Source organism: Dendrobates tinctorius, unplaced genomic scaffold (assembly GCF_039654945.1).
Source record: "Dendrobates tinctorius isolate UK_male_01 unplaced genomic scaffold, ASM3965494v1 ptg000039l, whole genome shotgun sequence".
Lineage (NCBI taxonomy): Eukaryota > Metazoa > Chordata > Amphibia > Anura > Dendrobatidae > Dendrobates > Dendrobates tinctorius.
In genome coordinates this window covers 50,889,524-50,905,385 of record NW_027361707.1, presented here as the reverse complement: position 1 = coordinate 50,905,385, position 15,862 = coordinate 50,889,524, and the positions used below count along the sequence as shown (strand labels likewise).

At 48.4% G+C, this 15,862-nt stretch overlaps 1 protein-coding gene across 4 annotated transcripts in view; it reads left to right on the top strand.

Annotated features, from left to right (window-relative positions):
- Positions 1–15,862, top strand: part of CCDC149 (coiled-coil domain containing 149) — a 140,794-nt gene that overhangs the window by 13,438 nt on the left and 111,494 nt on the right. Inside the window, exon 1 of one of the 4 annotated variants that reach the window (XM_073574685.1) lies at positions 10,784–10,900. The exons of 1 other annotated variant lie outside the window; for it this stretch is intronic. Coding sequence is in view for 2 of the 3 variants with exons in the window: in XM_073574682.1 (XP_073430783.1) it covers positions 10,978–11,028 (51 nt within the window). In the remaining variant the exon portion in view is untranslated. Of the gene's footprint in view, positions 1–10,783; positions 11,029–15,862 lie in introns of those variants that run through there. 2 more of the 4 variants (XM_073574682.1, XM_073574687.1) reach the window with 2 other exon arrangements.

The window sequence follows — 15,862 nt, the reverse complement described above, 5'->3', positions numbered from 1 at the left end:
AAGCTATGACACCTGTTTATGAAAGAACCAATTTTTGACTGCATTTAACCCAGTTAATAGTTTGGGCCTAGTAACTGTGTCTGCTACTCAGCAGAGGAGCCCACCCGTGAACCAAGCTGTGCCGCCTGTTTAAGTAAGAACCATTTTTTAACTCCATTTAGCCCAGTCAATACTTTTGGCCTAGTACCTGTGTCTACTGCTCAGCAGAGGAGCCCACCCATGAACCTAGCTATGCCGCCTGTTTATGTAAGCACTGTCTGCTACTCAGCAGAGTTGCCCACCCGTGAACCAAGCTATGCTGCCTGTTTATGTAAGAACTGCGTGCTACTCAGCAGAGGAGCCCAGCTGTTAAGCAAGCTACAGCACCTGTGGTTTGGACACTTAATTTTTGCACATTCTTTCTGGAATGCTGGTTAGGCCTAATTCCGGAATTCCGGTTGACCTGCACTTACTGGGAAATCCTCGTTCACGGGGAAGAATTGGAATCCCAGATCCCCATCACTAACGGGGTTCAGCGGGTTATCCGCACCTGTAAGCGACACACGCTGGTCCTTTCAGTGTAGCGCGTGCAGCCCCGGACATGTAAGGGCATGACAGACCTGTTATTGCTCGATCTCACGTGCCAGAGCCTCGCGTGTCCCTCTAGTAAGCTGGACACGGACCACGGGGGCATGCTGGTGTCTCGTTCGTTAACGGAATTAAGCTGACAAATCGCTAGCACAACTAAAAACGGTCATGCACCACCACCCACAGAATAGAGAAAGCTTGCAATCTGTCCATCCTTTCCGTGGCTGGCATGCTTGAGGTTGCCCGTGTGGAGTCCAATTAAGCCGCAGGCTCCACTCCTTGTGGTGGTTCCCTTCTGGACATTCCTTTAAAGGGGTTGTCCTGGCTTTTCACATAATCTCAGTACATATCTGGGCTGTAGAATTATGACAATAAGTAATTTACTTTCTGTCACTAGTTTGCACAGTTTTCTAGATATTCTGAACAGAACGTCCAGGGGGGGTGTTATGGCATTGAAATGAGAACTAGTCGTAACCTCCTACTCTACTCCAAACATGCCCTCTATAGCAACAACCCCACCCTCCATATCTACAGGCCCTTCCCGTCCGCATGAAGCAGCCCTCATCACACAGTAACAAATTCTTCCCCTACAGCAGCCTCAGTGCAGAGAGCAGCCCAACAAACAAGCTAATCCATGAGACCTAACTTCCTGTCCCACTTTGCAGAGGCATGGGACACCACTCTTGAAGCCAGAACATTTTGAACAGGTGATCGATTGGATGTCAGATTATGCTTCCAGTATGTTTCCCAGCACCACATGGCCCAGTCTTACAAGCCAAGAGTCTCGACAACATAATCCTCATCCTGATCCTGCTGTCTCCCACCATGGCAACTCCCAAGAGATAAATGATCCCACATTCGGACACTTTGAGGACCACTTTCATTTTAATTTATTGATTCTGGCCTCTCGCCCTGAACGCTTCAAGAGGGACATGAAAAGATCGTGTGTAGGGATGCGCAAATATTTCAGCAGCCATGGTCAGAAGAATGTGGGGAATGAGAATTAGTGTCTCAAGAGATAGATGATGATGAGACACCGTTACCAACAAGTGATGTTGTTAAGTCAAGAAGTCAGGAGGACCACTGTGGAAGTGGAAGACGAGGTGGTGGAAGATGAAGTCATTGACTCCACCTGGGAAGGTGCCATGCAGTGCGAGAACAGCAGCACCGAGGGGGAGCATCGCAACAGACAGGAAGAGGCAGTGGGGTGGCCAGAGGGAGAAGGCGGGCAAATGTTCACCAGAGGACCCAGGCCACGGATTAGGTGTTCCCCCAGTCTGGCACTTTTTTAAAGAAAGTGCAGATGATGAAAGAATGGCCATTTGCAACCTAAGCCATACCAAGATCAGCAGGGGCCTGACCAATACCAACCCAACCATCACCAACATGCTCAGGCACATCATCAAGGCACGTGACTACGTGGGCCGAACTCTTGGGTTCACAATCAGTCTCTGCGGGTGACACCACTGCCTGTTACCCTGTGCTAAGTGATTGCCAATCCCCTGTCCAGGATGCAGGCGCAGATGCCTCCTGCTCTGTACCTGTCATTGCAAATTTACAAGCACTATCAGCAACCACATTCTAATCCTTTTCTCAGCGCAGCGTTCAGCTGTCCCTACTCCAGGCCTTCAAACGCAAGAGAAAATACTTAGCGACCCACCCTCAGGCCAAACCACTAAATAGTTTTAAGGTGTTCAGTGCTGTAGTCATGGGAGAGGGGCTTTTGTTCTCCCACAACCTGGCACCACACAAATAAACATTGTCCTAGTGCTGTAAGTGCAGTACAGTTCACTCACGTTTTGGCCACAGGCCTCCACTGTCACTACGATCCTGGATCCAGGAACAGCTGCACATTCAATAGGGGACTCTCTAACAACAAAGTTCAAGTTCTTTATTAAACCAAGCTTTTGGCCCACACAAATATCAATCTCCTAATCATCCACGGGCATAGTCCTTTTCCTCTTTAACATGGCAGACATGCATCGAGTCGTCTGTTTAGTCACACGGGTCCACATGACCCGGTCCCACTGCACCGCGGACCCGACACAGAATGTCCAATTTCCTTTTAAACACAGATTCGCATGACCATAGTCCCACTGCTCCGGGGACCCCGACACAGAGTGTCCGAAGTTTTTAGAACACATGGGCCCATTGGCCAAGTTACAACAGCTCTGATAGTCCAGGAGCAATGACCCAGCTCGATCTTCTGGTCATCCGTACCATTTTCCCCCTTTTTGTGATCCAAGTCACTTTAAAAGTAAAGTATGCTGTCCATCAGTGCCTGGGGAAAAGTTCAATGGTAGTTTTAGGCAATGTTCATGGGGACAGTGGGACATAGTGCAGTTGTACATAGTCCCTAAAGTCACAAGGACTTGGACCTTTAAGGGTTCACAGTCCTGCAATCCAGCAGTGGGGTGCGCAATGTGTGCAAAAGAACAGGAATGGGGGAAAACATAACTGTAGCTGTGCTGGCCAATTACGGATGTTTCCGGTGTATTCAAGGTTTCCTGTCCTTAGGGAAGTAGAACAGGCCTAAATTTTTGCTACTAGCAGTTATGGCTGACATTTTAACTTTAAAGCAGCTACACTTAAACTAGGGTTTCGTTCTACTCACAGCTCAAGAAAAGTGTCCGCTCCCAGGCTTTGGAAGATGATGAAAGTGGTGCCTGATGAGTCACTGGATGAGGACTCCCTACTCCCTCTCCTGACTCTCTCTCTAGGGAGCGTGCGATTTGGGCATTGCTTCCGTCCGATTCCCTGGTGCCACCTTCTGGGCAACCTGTTCTTGAGGCCTATGCGTGGTGGTCCTTGCTTGAAGGGCAGCAGCCGCATGTGGCCACGCGGCCTTCTGGATCAGTACTTTCTTTGGGGGGCTGTGAGGTACTTACCGGCCATGTCGCCATCAGGCACTTCAGACGTTCCACTCTGCTGCAGGGTTTTGGCCAGACCGAGACGGCCTTTTCAGCCTTGAGGTCTGGCTGCTACCTTGGAACCCTCTGGTGGGTCCTTTGATTTCATCATTCCACCTGTCCGCATGTCCTCCGACTGTCGCATCCGCTGCCGCTTACTCTCTGATCTTCCTTGTCCCTCAAAAAGTGCTGCTCCATACCACCATCTGTCTCTCTCTAGATGAGATCCATGACTCTCCATCTCTACTTACTCACTCGCCCTCTCTGTCTCATCCTGCAATGGCGTGTGTGCACCCATTTCCACAAGTTAGCTACAGCTGCCGCCGCTGTGGCATTGCTGCAGCAGCGCTTGCAAGTGCCAGCTCACCATCTCGTGTGTGATGTTACCATGTGCTGGAACTCCACAATACATATGTCAACAAGGCTTTGTGAGCAGCAGAGGGCAGTAGTTGGATACCATCTACTACATGCCCTTCAGTATTCCGGTCTGCCTCCGCACATAAGAACTGACGAGTGGGCATGGATGACTTACATCTGTGAGGTTCTATAAAACTTTGAGGAATGAACAAAGATAGTGAATGGTGATGATGCCATAATCAGCATATCCATTCTGTGTTTGTATCTACTCAAACGCTCACTGCTCACAATTAAAGAGAAAGCTTCACTTGTGGACCAGATGAAGATGGAGAAAGAAAGTACACAGGGTAATACTGCCTAGCCCAGCTTCATCTCATCTTCTCAGTATGGATTGGGTGATAATGAAGAGGAGGAGGCTGAGGAAGAGGAGGTGAGTGAAGAGGAGATGGTTGCCTGTGCTACACAGGGTACTACCCACTCCAGCTTCATCCCATCTCTTCAGTGTGGATAGGCTGAAAAAGAGAAGGAGATGGAGAATCATCCTCCTAGTGGGGACAGGGAAGTTTTGCCCATTGGGAGTCTGCCTTTCCTGTGTCCCTTGTGTTATATGCATTTTGGCCAACACTGATTACTAGTTGTTCACCCTTCTCACTCCTTAAAAATGGGCAAAAAATGTTTTCTCAAGCCCTCCGCTACATTTATTCCAGGATAAATCCTACAGATGAACAATGGAGTAAAAAAGTCCAAAATGCACTAAAAATATCACAAAGAGTTTATTACCCAAATAATTTACATAAATTACATACAGTATAGTATACAGACTCAGAGAAAGACAAAGCGTAGTACAAAAGCTCATGTGTGCAAGGACCAAAAATATCACTGTTATAACAGCATGGATAAGACTAGCAGGCCTCAGTAAAGAATTATTTTACACAAAATTAGTATAATCCAAAAAAGTGCTTAGTGCATGTAAAGTGCAAAGGAAAAGGGATTTCATAGTGATCTCCATAACTCCTGAAAAATCATTATAACCGACTCAATTCCAATGAGAGAACAAGACTAGAGACATGCATGTCTTACGCATAGTTTGACTGCCAGCATGTGTGTCCTGCAGCAGCCCCGACACGTGTTTCGCGTGGGCTTCCTCGGGGGGCATGCTTCAAACATAAAGATACCAAATGTAAATTTTTGGTGAAGAATCAACAAGTGGGACACAGTTGTGAAATTGAGCGAAATTTATTGGTTATTTTAAATTTTTGTGGAAATTCAAAAACTGAAAAGTGGGGCGTGCAATATTATTCGGCCCCTTTAACGTATTACTTTGTTGCGCCACCTTTTGCTGCGATTACAGGTGCAACTCGCTTGGGGTATGTCTCTATCAGTTCTGTACATCGAGAGACTGAATTTTTTGCACATTCTTCCTTGGCAAACAGCTCGAGCTCAGTGAGGTTTGATGGAGATCGTTTGTGAACAGCAGTTTTCAGCTCTTTCCTCAGATTCTCGATTGGATTCAGGTCTGGACTTTGACTTGGCCATTCTAGCACCTGGATACGTTTATTTGTGAACCATTCCATCGTAGATTTTGCTTTATGTTTGGGATCATTGTCTTGTTGGAAGACAATCGCTGTCCCAGTCTCAGTTCTTTTGCAGACTCCAACAGGTTTTCTTCAAGAATCGTCCTGTATTTGGCTCCATCCATCTTCCCATCAATTTTAACCATCTTCCCTGTCCCTGCTGAAGAAAAGCAGGCCCAAACCATGATGCTGCCACCATCATGTTTCACAGTGGGGATGGTGTGTTCAGGGTAATGAGCTGTGTTGCCTTGACGCCAAATATATCATTTGGCTTTGTTTCCAAAAAGTTCGATTTTGGTTTCATCTGACCAGAGCACCTTCTTCCACGTTTGGTGTGTCTCCCAGGTGGCTTGTTGCAAACTTTAAACAACACTTTTTATGCATATCTTTGAGAAATGGCTTTCTTCTTGCCACTCTTCCATAAAGGCCAGATTTGTGCAGTGTACGACTGATTGTTGTCCTATGGACAGACTGTCCCATCTCTGCTGTAGATCTCTGCAGTTCATCCAGAGTGATCATAGGCCTCTTGGCTGCATCTCTGATCAGTCTTCTCCTAGTTTGAGATAAAAGTTTAGAGGGACGGCCTGGTCTTGGTAGATTTGCAGTGGTATGATACTCCTTCCATTTTAATATGATCGCTTGCACAGTGCTCCTTGGGATGTTTAGAGTTTTGGAAATCATTTTCTATCCAAATCCGGCTTTAAACTTCTCCACAACAGTATCACGGACCTGCCTGTTGTGTTCCTTGGTCTTCATGATGCTCTCTGTGCTTCAAACAGAATCCTGATACTATCACAGAGCAGGTGCATTTATACGGAGACATGATTACATACATGTGGATTATATTTACCATCATTAGTCATTTAGGACAACATTGGCTCATTCAGAGATCCACAATGAACGTCTGGAGTGAGTTTGCTGCACTGAAAGTAAAGGGGACGAATAATATTGCACACCCCACTTTTCATTTTTTGAATTTCCACAAAAATTTAAAATAACCAATAAATTTCGTTCAACTTCACAATTGTGTCTCACTTGTTGTTGATTCTTCACCAAAAATTTACATTTGGTATGTTTATATTTGAAGCATGATATGTGGGAAAAGGTTGAAAGGTTTCAGGGGGCCGAATACTTTCGCAAGGCACTGTAAAAGTGGAGTAATACTCTGACACAATGAAGGTGAGCCAGGGCTGCAGTCGTGGCTGAGAATATTTGCTTTAGCATGCCCTGGCCTCCCGTCACATGAAAATGCTGTCTCCTCTGCAGCATACCTTCTGCTTCACCTTCTGCACCGTCCCATCGGGCTGGCTGAAGATCCACTGCTAGCGTTGTTGCACAATAAGAGACAGAGTCCATATCAAACTGAAAACGTAGAACTTTACTTTCCTCTTTGCACAGCACATCCTTGTCAGTAACAGCATTTGCATAGGGTTCCAGACAGCTTCCATTCTCCACTTTCCCTGCAATCCTTCCTTGGTCCCCCAGTACATGCCCAGGTCGTACCGCCTCTTGCGGTAATGCACTGTCCTCTCTGTTCAGACTCTCAGCTCTTGGGGGTTCCCTCAGCTGTTTTGCCCCGGATCTGAGGGCATTAGCCCATGGGATGATCTGCCACATGATGAGCGACCTGTGTCCCCGCACTGTTCTGGACCTTTTCTCCACTTCAGCTCCCCACTGCTGTCTCACTGTTGCACCTCTGTCCACTGTGCCCTGGATGGCTGGGTCCTAAGCTTAAAATGTTGTGGAGCTACTGGGTAGCTCGGGCTTTAAGCCGACCCAAGCTGTATGGGCTCTCTAGCCCCTTCTGGACTCACCAGTAAACTGTTCCTGCCTTACTCCAAGTAAACTCCTCCTATAGTTAAATATATACACTGTCTATTACACTAAGGTGTCATGTACCCCATCTAGTGACTGACTCCTGTACTACGCTTTAGCTATGTTACAAATATATATTAATAGCACATATACATACAGTTATACATACAGGAAGGGAGTGGAGTATTACACGGTCCCTGTACACCCCTTACAACACCATTGTTCCCAGCAGCGACCTTGGAATCAGAGATGTGTCCAGGCGTCATCTCCATGCTGTTCCCATTAAATTTGAGGGCTGTTTCCATCCATTTCAGCGATGTTCCTGCCTCCCTAGCCCTCCTGGTAGAGTCTTGAAGAAAAATAAGTTTCTCATTGACTTCCATTATACTTGTTACTCGAGTCGCGTCCGTCCAAGTGTCCGAGCTGCTCGATCATTACTGATCTTAATGAGTACAGGATATATACAGGAGCAGACAGATCAGGCTGTGTTCTCACTCAGCGCCATATTTTTGAAGCTCCTGCTCGACTTTTTATGACAGGTGACTTTATTGAGAGTAATGGTGAAGGATCGGTGAGCAGTTACCTGATTCAGGTTTTCATTAATTTCTGCTTTTATTTCCAAAGGATTTTTATGTGACTTTCAGAAAAGTGATGGAAAACCACATCTGACATTCTGTAATCCTCCCCGCACATAGTAATGACCCTGGAGCAGGACAGATGGGGACATTTCCCTAGGGCGTCTCAGTCAGTAATAATGAATGTGCCCCTAATGTAGGAAATGTTTCACCTTTTCATATACATTCATTCTGTGCAAAAACAGCAACATCTGGTCCAGAAGTTGAACTAATATTTTACAGAACAGACTTCGCCCTACTGAGCAAAGACTTATTGGCCGATCAATGGGTGAACATGTCATAAAGGTGGAGGCACGGGAACCTACAGCGCCCACCATAAGAGACAGGCACCCCTAAAATAAATAGGTGTATTCAGGGCTGGCATCAGCACCCGGCGTACCTGGGCAAGTGCCGGGCCCTGGCGAGATGGGGGGCCCACTCGGCACCTGAACAAGTTTTTTTTTAATTTATAAGTCCGGGGTCAGTCCCCCACTCTCCGCCCTCTGCCCTCTGCTCTCCGCCCTCCCCATGGAGCAATATATGGGGCCCATTATCCTGTATGGAGCATTATATGGGGCCCATTATCCAGTATGGAGCATTATATGGGGCCCATTATCCTGTTTGGAGCATTATATGGGGCACATTATCCAGTATGGAGCATTATATGAGGCCCATTTTCTGTATGGAGTTCTGTATGGAGCATTGTATGGGGCCCATTATTCTGTATAGACCATTATATGATGCCCATTATTATGTAAGGAGCATTATATGAGGACCCTTTTTCTGTATGAAGCAATATATGGGGCTCATTATACTGTATGAAGCAATATATGGGGCTCATTAGTCAGTATGGAGCATTATATGAGGCCCATTATTCTGTATGAAGCAATATGTCGGGCTCATTAGTCTGTATGGAGCATTATATGAGGCCCATTATTCTGTATGAAGCAATATGTGGGGCTCATTAGTCTGTATGGAGCATTATATGAGGCTCATTATTCTGTATGAAGCAATATGTGGGGCTCATTAGTCTGTATGGAGCATTATATGAGGCCCATTATTCTGTATGAAGCAATATGTGGGGCTCATTAGTCTGTATGGAGCATTATATGAGGCTCGTTATTCTGTATGAAGCAATATGTGGGGCTCTTTAGTCTGTATGGAGCATTATATGAGGCTCGTTATTCTGTATGAAGCAATTTGTGGGGCTCATTAGTCTGTATGGAGCATTATATGAGGCTCGTTATTCTGTATGAAGCAATATGTGGGGCTCATTAGTCTGTATGGAGCATTATATGAGGCCCATTATTCTGTATGAAGCAATATGTGGGGCTCATTAGACTGTATGGAGCATTATATGAGGCTCGTTATTCTGTATGAAGCAATATGTGGGGCTCATTAGTTTGTATGGAGCATTATATGAGGCTCGTTATTCTGTATGAAGTAATATGTGGGGCTCATTAGTCTGTATGGAGCATTATATGAGGCCCATTATTCTGTATGAAGCAATATGTGGGGCTCATTAGTCTGTATGGAGCATTATATGAGGCTCATTATTCTGTATGAAGCAATATGTGGGGCTCATTAGTCTGTATGGAGCATTATATGAGGCCCATTATTCTGTATGAAGCAATATGTGGGGCTCATTAGTCTGTATGGAGCATTATATGAGGCTCGTTATTCTGTATGAAGCAATATGTGGGGCTCTTTAGTCTGTATGGAGCATTATATGAGGCTCGTTATTCTGTATGAAGCAATTTGTGGGGCTCATTAGTCTGTATGGAGCATTATATGAGGCTCGTTATTCTGTATGAAGCAATATGTGGGGCTCATTAGTCTGTATGGAGCATTATATGAGGCCCATTATTCTGTATGAAGCAATATGTGGGGCTCATTAGACTGTATGGAGCATTATATGAGGCTCGTTATTCTGTATGAAGCAATATGTGGGGCTCATTAGTTTGTATGGAGCATTATATGAGGCTCGTTATTCTGTATGAAGTAATATGTGGGGCTCATTAGTCTGTATGGAGCATTATATGAGGCCCATTATTCTGTATGAAGCAATATGTGGGGCTCATTAGTCTGTATGGAGCATTATATGAGGCTCGTTATTCTGTATAAAGCAATATGTGGGGCTCATTAGTCTGTATGGAGCATTATATGAGGCCAATTATTCTGTATGAAGCAATATGTGGTGCCAAATAAACTGTATGGAAGACTATGTGATACCCAGAATACTTTATGGAGTTCTATGCTGTCCGGTCTTAAATGAAAACTTTTGAATCCCCACTAGGGCACGCACTGTGCTCTGCGATGATTTGCTGGTTTCTGAGCTATTGTAGAATTTACAGTAGATATCACTCATGCAATGTAAGAAGTAAGTGATATCTTTGGTATTGTACTAAACCTATATTTCTTTGCCGTATCTGTGCATCATGAATTGTGGTACGTGTTAAAGGGGCCCACTGAGACACTTTCGCCCAGGGCCCACAAAACCTGGAGCCGGCCCTGGGTGTATTATTATAGCAGCAATGGATGGCAGTATGGTGGACAGTGCTACATTACACTGGGCTATTTATAATGTCTGTATATCTAAAGTAGGATATGTTATTTACCATTAATATCATTTAATACATTAATATTATATTTGTACATTATATTATGATAATACATGTCTGCATTATGTACTATGACAATATATGACTATTTATATATATATCATGTACTATCAGACTATATTATTATTCATGTCTGTATATATAATATATTATTGATATCTATATATTATTATTGATGTCTGTATATAATATATTATTATTGATGTCTGTATTTAGTATATTATTATTGATTTCTGTGTATAATATATAATTATTGCTGTCTGTATATAATATGAGAATATATTATTAATATAATAGTAAGTGGCTGCGCAGGAAAACAGGAGCCGGCTCCCTGTGCTGGTGACGTCACGTGTAATGAGGGAATCCTCCCTGACTGGGAATAGCCCCAGCTTCTCTCTCTGATTGGTTGCCCGCAGTCCAACCCTGACCAGGAGCGTCTGCAGGTGTGCACTGCGCATGCGTTCTCTCTGGAAATGGGGCTGTAATTCTTGGGGGGGCTGCAGGGAGCCGGAGCGGTAGCATGATGAGGAGCGGAGGAGGGGGAGACACGGATGATGGCCGGGACTGGGAGGTGAGGATGTGCCGCTCCCTCCGTGCAGACTATGGGTGACGTCCATCATGACCGGTGCAGGACTATACATGCGGGGAGCCAAAGCCTGTTATCACCCCCAGGCCCCGCACCGGGTACAAGCCGTGACCTCCAGATCTGCACCCGGCGTGTAATATACGGACTGACCGCCCCCATCCCAGCAGTGTTATAGTATACGGACTGACCGCCCCCATCCCAGCGGTGTTATAGTATACGGACTGACCGCCCCCATCCCATCCCAGCAGTGTTATAGTATACGGACTGACCGCCCCCATCCCAGCGGTGTTATAGTATACGGACTGACCGCCCCCATCCCAGCGGTGTTATAGTATACGGACTGACCGCCTCCATCCCAGCGGTGTTATAGTGTACGGACTGACCGCCCCCATCCCAGCGGTGTTATAGTATACGGACTGACCGCCCCCATCCCAGCGGTGTTATAGTATACGGACTGACCGCCCCCATCCCAGCGGTGTTATAGTATACGGACTGACCGCCCCCATCCCAGCGGTGTTATAGTATACGGACTGACCGCCTCCATCCCAGCGGTGTTATAGTATACGGACTGACCGCCCCCATCCCAGCGGTGTTATAGTATACGGACTGACCGCCCCCATCCCAGCGGTGTTATAGTATACGGACTGACCGCCCCCATCCCAGCGGTGTTATAGTATACGGACTGACCGCCCCCATCCCAGCAGTGTTATAGTATACGGACTGACCGCCCCCATCCCAGCAGTGTTATAGTATACGGACTGACCGCCCCCATCCCAGCGGTGTTATAGTATACGGACTGACCGCCCCCATCCCAGCGGTGTTATAGTATACGGACTGACCGCCCCCATCCCAGCGGTGTTATAGTATACGGACTGACCGCCCCCATCCCAGCGGTGTTATAGTATACGGACTGACCGCCTCCATCCCAGCGGTGTTATAGTATACGGACTGACCGCCCCCATCCCAGCGGTGTTATAGTATACGGACTGACCGCCCCCATCCCATCCCAGCGGTGTTATAGTATACGGACTGACCGCCCCCATCCCAGCGGTGTTATAGTATACGGACTGACCGCCCCCATCCCAGCGGTGTTATAGTATACGGACTGACCGCCCCCATCCCAGCGGTGTTATAGTATACGGACTGACCGCCCCCATCCCAGCGGTGTTATAGTATACGGACTGACCGCCCCCATCCCAGCGGTGTTATAGTATACGGACTGACCGCCCCCATCCCAGCGGTGTTATAGTATACGGACTGACCGCCCCCATCCCAGCGGTGTTATAGTATACTGACTGACCGCCCCCATCCCATCCCAGCAGTGTTATAGTATACGGACTGACCGCCCCCATCCCATCCCAGCAGTGTTAAAGTATACGGACTGACCGCCCCCATCCCAGCGGTGTTATAGTATACGGACTGACCGCCCCCATCCCATCCCAGCGGTGTTATAGTATACGGACTGACCGCCCCCATCCCAGCGGTGTTATAGTATACGGACTGACCGCCCCCATCCCAGCAGTGTTATAGTATACGGACTGACCGCCCCCATCCCAGCAGTGTTATAGTATACGGACTGACCGCCCCCATCCCATCCCAGCAGTGTTATAGTATACGGACTGACCGCCCCCATCCCATCCCAGCAGTGTTATAGTATACGGACTGACCGCCCCCATCCCATCCCAGCAGTGTTATAGTATACGGACTGACCGCCCCCATCCCATCCCAGCAGTGTTATAGTATACGGACTGACCGCCCCCATCCCATCCCAGCGGTGTTATAGTATACGGACTGACCGCCCCCATCCCAGCGGTGTTATAGTATACGGACTGACCGCCCCCATCCCAGCGGTGTTATAGTATACGGACTGACCGCCCCCATCCCAGCAGTGTTATAGTATACGGACTGACCGCCCCCATCCCATCCCAGCAGTGTTATAGTATACGGACTGACCGCCCCCATCCCATCCCAGCAGTGTTATAGTATACGGACTGACCGCCCCCATCCCAGCGGTGTTATAGTATACGGACTGACCGCCCCCATCCCATCCCAGCGGTGTTATAGTATACGGACTGACCGCCCCCATCCCAGCGGTGTTATAGTATACGGACTGACCGCCCCCATCCCAGCAGTGTTATAGTATACTGACTGACCGCCCCCATCCCAGCAGTGTTATAGTATACTGACTGACCGCCCCCATCACATCCCAGCAGTGTTAAAGTATACCGACTGACCGCCCCCATCCCATCCCAGCAGTGTTATAGTATACGGACTGACCGCCCCCATCCCAGCGGTGTTATAGTATACGGACTGACCGCCCACATCCCAGCGGTGTTATAGTATACGGACTGACCGCCCCCATCCCATCCCAGCGGTGTTATAGTATACGGACTGACCGCCCCCATCCCAGCGGTGTTATAGTATACGGACTGACCGCCCCCATCCCAGCAGTGTTATAGTATACTGACTGACCGCCCCCATCCCAGCAGTGTTATAGTATACTGACTGACCGCCCCCATCACATCCCAGCAGTGTTAAAGTATACGGACTGACCGCCCCCATCCCATCCCAGCAGTGTTATAGTATACGGACTGACCGCCCCCATCCCATCCCAGCGGTGTTATAGTATACGGACTGACCGCCCCCATCCCAGCGGTGTTATAGTATACGGACTGACCGCCTCCATCCCATCCCAGCAGTGTTAAAGTATACGGACTGACCGCCCCCATCCCATCCCAGCAGTGTTATAGTATACGGACTGACCGCCTCCATCCCAGCAGTGTTATAGTATACGGACTGACCGCCCCCATCCCAGCAGTGTTATAGTATACTGACTGACCGCCTCCATCCCATCCCAGCAGTGTTAAAGTATACGGACTGACCGCCCCCATCCCATCCCAGCAGTGTTATAGTATACGGACTGACCGCCCCCATCCCATCCCAGCAGTGTTATAGTATACGGACTGACCGCCCCCATCCCAGCGGTGTTATAGTATACGGACTGACCGCCCCCATCCCAGCAGTGTTATAGTATACGGACTGACCGCCTCCATCCCATCCCAGCAGTGTTAAAGTATACGGACTGACCGCCCCCATCCCATCCCAGCAGTGTTATAGTATACGGACTGACCGCCCCCATCACATCCCAGCAGTGTTATAGTATATGGACTGACCGCCCCCATCCCATCCCAGCAGTGTTATAGTATACGGACTGACCGCCTCCATCCCATCCCAGCGGTGTTATAGTATACGGACTGACCGCCCCCATCACATCCCAGCGGTGTTATACGGACTGACCGCCCCCATCCCATCCCAGCAGTGTTATAGTATACGGACTGACCGCCCCCATCACATCCCAGCAGTGTTATAGTATATGGACTGACCGCCCCCATCCCATCCCAGCAGTGTTATAGTATACGGACTGACTGCCTCCATCACATCCCAGCGGTGTTATAGTATACGGACTGACCGCCTCCATCCCATCCCAGCAGTGTTATAGTATACTGACTGACCGCCTCCATCACATCCCAGCGGTCTTATAGCATACGGACTGACCGCCTCCATCACATCCCAGCGGTCTTATAGTATACGGACTGACCGCCCCCATCACATCCCAGCAGTGTTATAGTATACGGACTGACCGCCCCCGTCACATCCCAGCGGTGTTATAGTATACGGACTGACCGCCCCCATCCCAGCAGTGTTATAGTATACGGACTGACCGCCTCCATCCCATCCCAGCAGTGTTATAGTATACGGACTGACCGCCTCCATCCCATCCCAGCGGTGTTATAGTATACGGACTGACCGCCTCCATCCCATCCCAGCGGTGTTATAGTATACGGACTGACCGCCTCCATCACATCCCAGCGGTGTTATAGTATACGGACTGACCGCCCCCATCCCCGCGATGTTATAGTGTACGGACTGACCGCCCCCATCCCAGCAGTGTTATAGTATACTGACTGACCGCCCCCATCACATCCCAGCAGTGTTATAGTATACGGACTGACCGCCCCCATCACATCCCAGCAGTGTTATAGTATACAGACTGACCGCCCCATCACATCCCAGCAGTGTTATAGTATACGGACTGACCGCCCCCATCCCATCCCAGCAGTGTTATAGTATACGGACTGACCGCCTCCATCCCATCCCAGCAGTGTTATAGTATACGGACTGACCGCCTCCATCACATCCCAGCGGTGTTATAGTATACGGACTGACCGCCTCCATCCCAGCAGTGTTATAGTATACGGACTGACCGCCTCCATCCCATCCCAGCGGTGTTATAGTATACGGACTGACCGCCTCCATCCCATCCCAGCGGTGTTATAGTATACGGACTGACCGCCTCCATCACATCCCAGCGGTGTTATAGTATACGGACTGACCGCCCCCATCCCCGCGATGTTATAGTGTACGGACTGACCGCCCCCATCCCAGCAGTGTTATAGTATACTGACTGACCGCCCCCATCACATCCCAGCAGTGTTATAGTATACGGACTGACCGCCCCCATCACATCCCAGCAGTGTTATAGTATACAGACTGACCGCCCCATCACATCCCAGCAGTGTTATAGTATACGGACTGACCGCCCCCATCCCATCCCAGCAGTGTTATAGTATACGGACTGACCGCCCCCATCCCATCCCAGCAGTGTTATAGTGTACGGACTGACCGCCTCCATCCCATCCCAGCAGTGTTATAGTATACGGACTGACCGCCTCCATCACATCCCAGCGGTGTTATAGTATACGGACTGACCGCCTCCATCCCAGCAGTGTTATAGTATACGGACTGACCGCCCCCATCC